Below are 3,659 nucleotides of genomic sequence, written 5' to 3'. Positions count from 1 at the left end.
TTACAGGAGCAGAAAGTCTCATCTTTCTCCCACGGAACAGCTGGTAGTTTCAAACTGCTGACCTTGCAGTTTGCAGCCCGATTCATAGCCACTACACTACCAGAGGGCCTTACAGCATATAACCGCCACCAAATGCCACAGTTGGCCCTGTATCCTAGGGTCTCTACGGGTCAGAACCAACTGGATGGCAACTTTTTTTTTTTTTAAGTCTTATTACCAGGACCACATCTGAAGCTGACTTTAAGTCCATTGGAAGTTTACAAGGATTTTTTCATCCAGTCCTTTGAAAGCAAACAGAGTATTTGTAGAAAAAATTGTTGAAGAGACAGTAGTGGATTTTTCTCTTTTTTTTTTTTCTTTCCAAAGTTATTTTTAAACTTCTCTTGGACAATGAGAAGAAATCATGTTTTGGTTTGCTTAGTAGGTGCATTGGAATGTTGTCTCGAGTCCCCCTGAGGCCTCCGTACACTCCCAGACCCTTAGCTCCCGAGGCAGTAAGTGACTTTGTGTTAGGGGTGGACACAGGTGGGTGGGGGTTTGGGCGGGACGGGCTTGTCCTCACCCACAACAAGCCTGTGTTGATTCAACAGAGGTTGTGGGTGCGGAAGGAGGCAGGAGGGGCTCTGGGCACGGGGTGGGAGACTACTTCAGAATCCAGCACCTGCCCAGTCCCACCCTGACCCTGGGCCACTAGCCAGCTACTTGGAGCCATAGGCTGCTTCTGCTTGGCTAGGGAAGTGGGGGCCTAACCCACTGGAGCTGCAAACCTTGACCTGGACCCCTTCTGGACCTACCAGGGTAAGAAGCGTCTTTGTGCTAAGTGTTGGGTCTGCAAGAAGTTTGAGATAACATCTTATGCTTCTTTTATTTGAAAACACTGCCTTACTTATCATCAAGACAGTATGAAGTTTTGATTTACCTCAGTGTCGACTGGTACAAAGTATCGGACCCGACTCTGTAGTTTTTGAGTCAGGGATGTTGTTTATCTGGTGTGATAGGAAACCTTCTTGGTTGTTGTTGTTGTTATGTGTCATGGAGTCGGTTCCGACTCATAGCGACCCTGCACAGGGTTTCCGAGGTTATAAATCTTTACGGGAGCAGAAAGCCTCATCTTTCTTCCGTGGAACCACTGGTGGTTTCGAACTGCTGACTTTAAGGTTTGCAGCCTGATTCGTAACTGATTGAGCTAGACAGTGACAGAGAGAAAACAGGACAGGGTTCTCCCCTGAATTTGTGTCTGGTGGGGACAAGTGATGCAAACGATTGCTAGATATTCTGAGGGCAACAATGTGTTGCTGTCAAGTTGATTCCCACTCATGGCAAGCTCATGTGTCTCCGAGTAGAACTGAGCTCCATATGGTTTTCTTGACAGTATCTTTACAGATCAAGCCTCCAACCTTTAAGTTAGCAGCTAACTGCATACCATTTTTGTCATCCAGGGATGTGGAGCTGATAGGAGGGGGCTTAATGTACAGCGTGAGAGGTGGGCTGCTCAGGGTTATCAGAGGAAGAGGACCCCTGAGACTGGAAGGATGTGGGTGGGTGGGGTGGGAGAGGCTGAGGTTCCCAGTGAAGGTGAGAGAGAAGAAAGCATGGGCCAAGGGCCTGCGGTGATGAAGCTGGTGTGACCGGACAGGAGGGTGAAGAGAGACAGACCACGTGCTCCTTGTTGACTGGAGTTTGAAACATGTGAAGGATTTAACCTGGGGAGGAAGAGACACCCCATAGTCACAAAATGAGATGAGGGAAAGGGTCCACTCTGGAGTTATGTGGGGCTTTGGAGAAACCCATTTGTTTTGGCAGCGGTAGGAACATCTAAGAGTACCTTTGATGGGAGGGGTCAGGGGCCACCACCCTCCCCTTGGTTTTGCCTGTTCTTCAAGTCAGCCATTGGAGTCCATCTCCATTTCTCCCTTGTTGTAGCAGACACGCGGGCGGTCTGGTATGGGATGACTGTGTGCTAGGTGGGATTCTGCCTTGCTGTAGATGCTGTGGTTCGTTGCCATTGACTTGGTTCTGGGTGTGTGGGGGTGGAGTTTGCGGCTCTTCTCCCTGTCTCCTGGTTAAACTTTGAACATCCGTCTGCTGGAACCGTTGGCTATTTATGATCTGTGAATGCATGTCTTAGTTACTTTATCATGAGTGTCGATGGTGTGGATCCTTAAGAATGTTGCTGGTATTGTTTTGGGAGATCTGATTCTTGGGGCTTGTTTTTTTTCTCTCTCTAGATGAACATTCTTCTTCCCTATATACCCCAAAGCAAACCCCTGTCACCGAGTCATTGTCAACGCATAGCAATCCTGTGTAGGTTTCTGAGACTATAAATCTTTCTAGGAGCAGAAAGCCTCATCTTTCTCCCTAGGACCTGCTGGTGGGCTTGAACTGCCTACCTTGTGATTAAGGTCTAATCCACAGTGCCACCAATGCTCCTTTCTTCCACATACAAGATTAGTAGATGGATCCCATTCCTGCTGGGGAGATGTTGAATCACGGTTTACTGCATCATTCCTTTATTTGATAGAGCTCAGCTGCTAAGGTTCCAGTCCAACCAGAGGCACTCAGAAGAAAGATCTGGTGATCTGCATCTGAAAAACCAGCCATTGACCACCCTACACAACACAGTTCCATTATGGCACATGTGCGGGACGCAGCGGCACCTGGTTTGATTATATTGATGCAGAACTCTCTTAGGGTTGTTGGTATTACGACCTACCATGTTAGAGGAGTCCTGGAGTGGCGCTTTGGGTTAATACACTGGACTACAAAGTTGCTTTGAACAGAAAGGTTGATGGTTCAGGGTCACCCGCCACTCCTCAGAAACCCTATACAGGGCCGCTATGAGTCAGAACCAACTCGACAGCACTTAACAACAACAACAACTCGTTATAAGAAACATGTTTGTGCATCTATTTCTCCATGCATATCCAGGTTCATCTGATATGGTGGCAGGAGTCTTGATTCAAGAACACGAGAAAAAGAAAATTTGAAAGATAATTGACAAATTACTTGCCTAAAAAAATATACAAATGTATACTGGTATATGAAAATGCCTGTTTCTTCATCCAGCTTCAGAATAGCTGCCTTTAATCATATTTTAAAAAAATCTTTTGTCAACCCGATAGATGGTGAGGAAAACTATCTAATTTTTGTTTATTTTCTAAAGCAGGGGTAATTCTTATTGGGTTTTAATTGAACTCAGATTAAAAAGAATTAATTTAATCCTACGGTTTCTACACAGTTATGACCTTACCCCTTTCTCTTTGTCACCCACAGACTAAGGCTGGGCCAAGATGGCGTCTGTATTTCGAAGCGAGGAGATGTGTTTGTCCCAGCTGTTTCTCCAGGTGGAGGCTGCGTACTGCTGTGTGGCTGAGCTTGGAGAACTGGACTTGGTTCAGTTCAAAGATGTAGGTTCTGAGTTCTTTGGAGATGAGTGGCAGGTGGGGATGAGGCAGACAATGTTTTAGCAATAACACATCTTTGTGGTGAACAAAACTGAGGGTGTGGAATGAGGAGTCCTGAGCTGGAAGAGGTGGAATCCTCTGGATCTAGGCGTTCTGGCTCTACCACCCTTATGTCGGCCTGGCGTATTGTGGTGGCTGGCGTTCAGATGTGATGCTAGAAGCTATTCCTTAGCATTTTAAATAGCAGCAGGGCTA

General features: G+C 46.5%; 1 protein-coding gene across 1 annotated transcript in view; it reads left to right on the top strand.

Annotated features, from left to right (window-relative positions):
• Positions 1–3,290: 3,290 nt before the first annotated feature.
• Positions 3,291–3,659, top strand: part of ATP6V0A4 (ATPase, H+ transporting, lysosomal V0 subunit a4) — a 49,441-nt gene continuing 49,072 nt past the window's right edge. The window contains exon 1 of the mRNA XM_006861165.1: positions 3,291–3,407. Coding sequence (XP_006861227.1) covers positions 3,291–3,407 — 117 coding nt within the window. The remainder of the gene's footprint in view (positions 3,408–3,659) is intronic.

The sequence above is a fragment of the Chrysochloris asiatica genome, unplaced genomic scaffold (assembly GCF_000296735.1).
Source record: "Chrysochloris asiatica unplaced genomic scaffold, ChrAsi1.0 scaffold00041, whole genome shotgun sequence".
NCBI classification, from domain to species: Eukaryota; Metazoa; Chordata; class Mammalia; order Afrosoricida; family Chrysochloridae; genus Chrysochloris; species Chrysochloris asiatica.
This window is presented reverse-complemented; position numbering and strand designations above follow the sequence as displayed.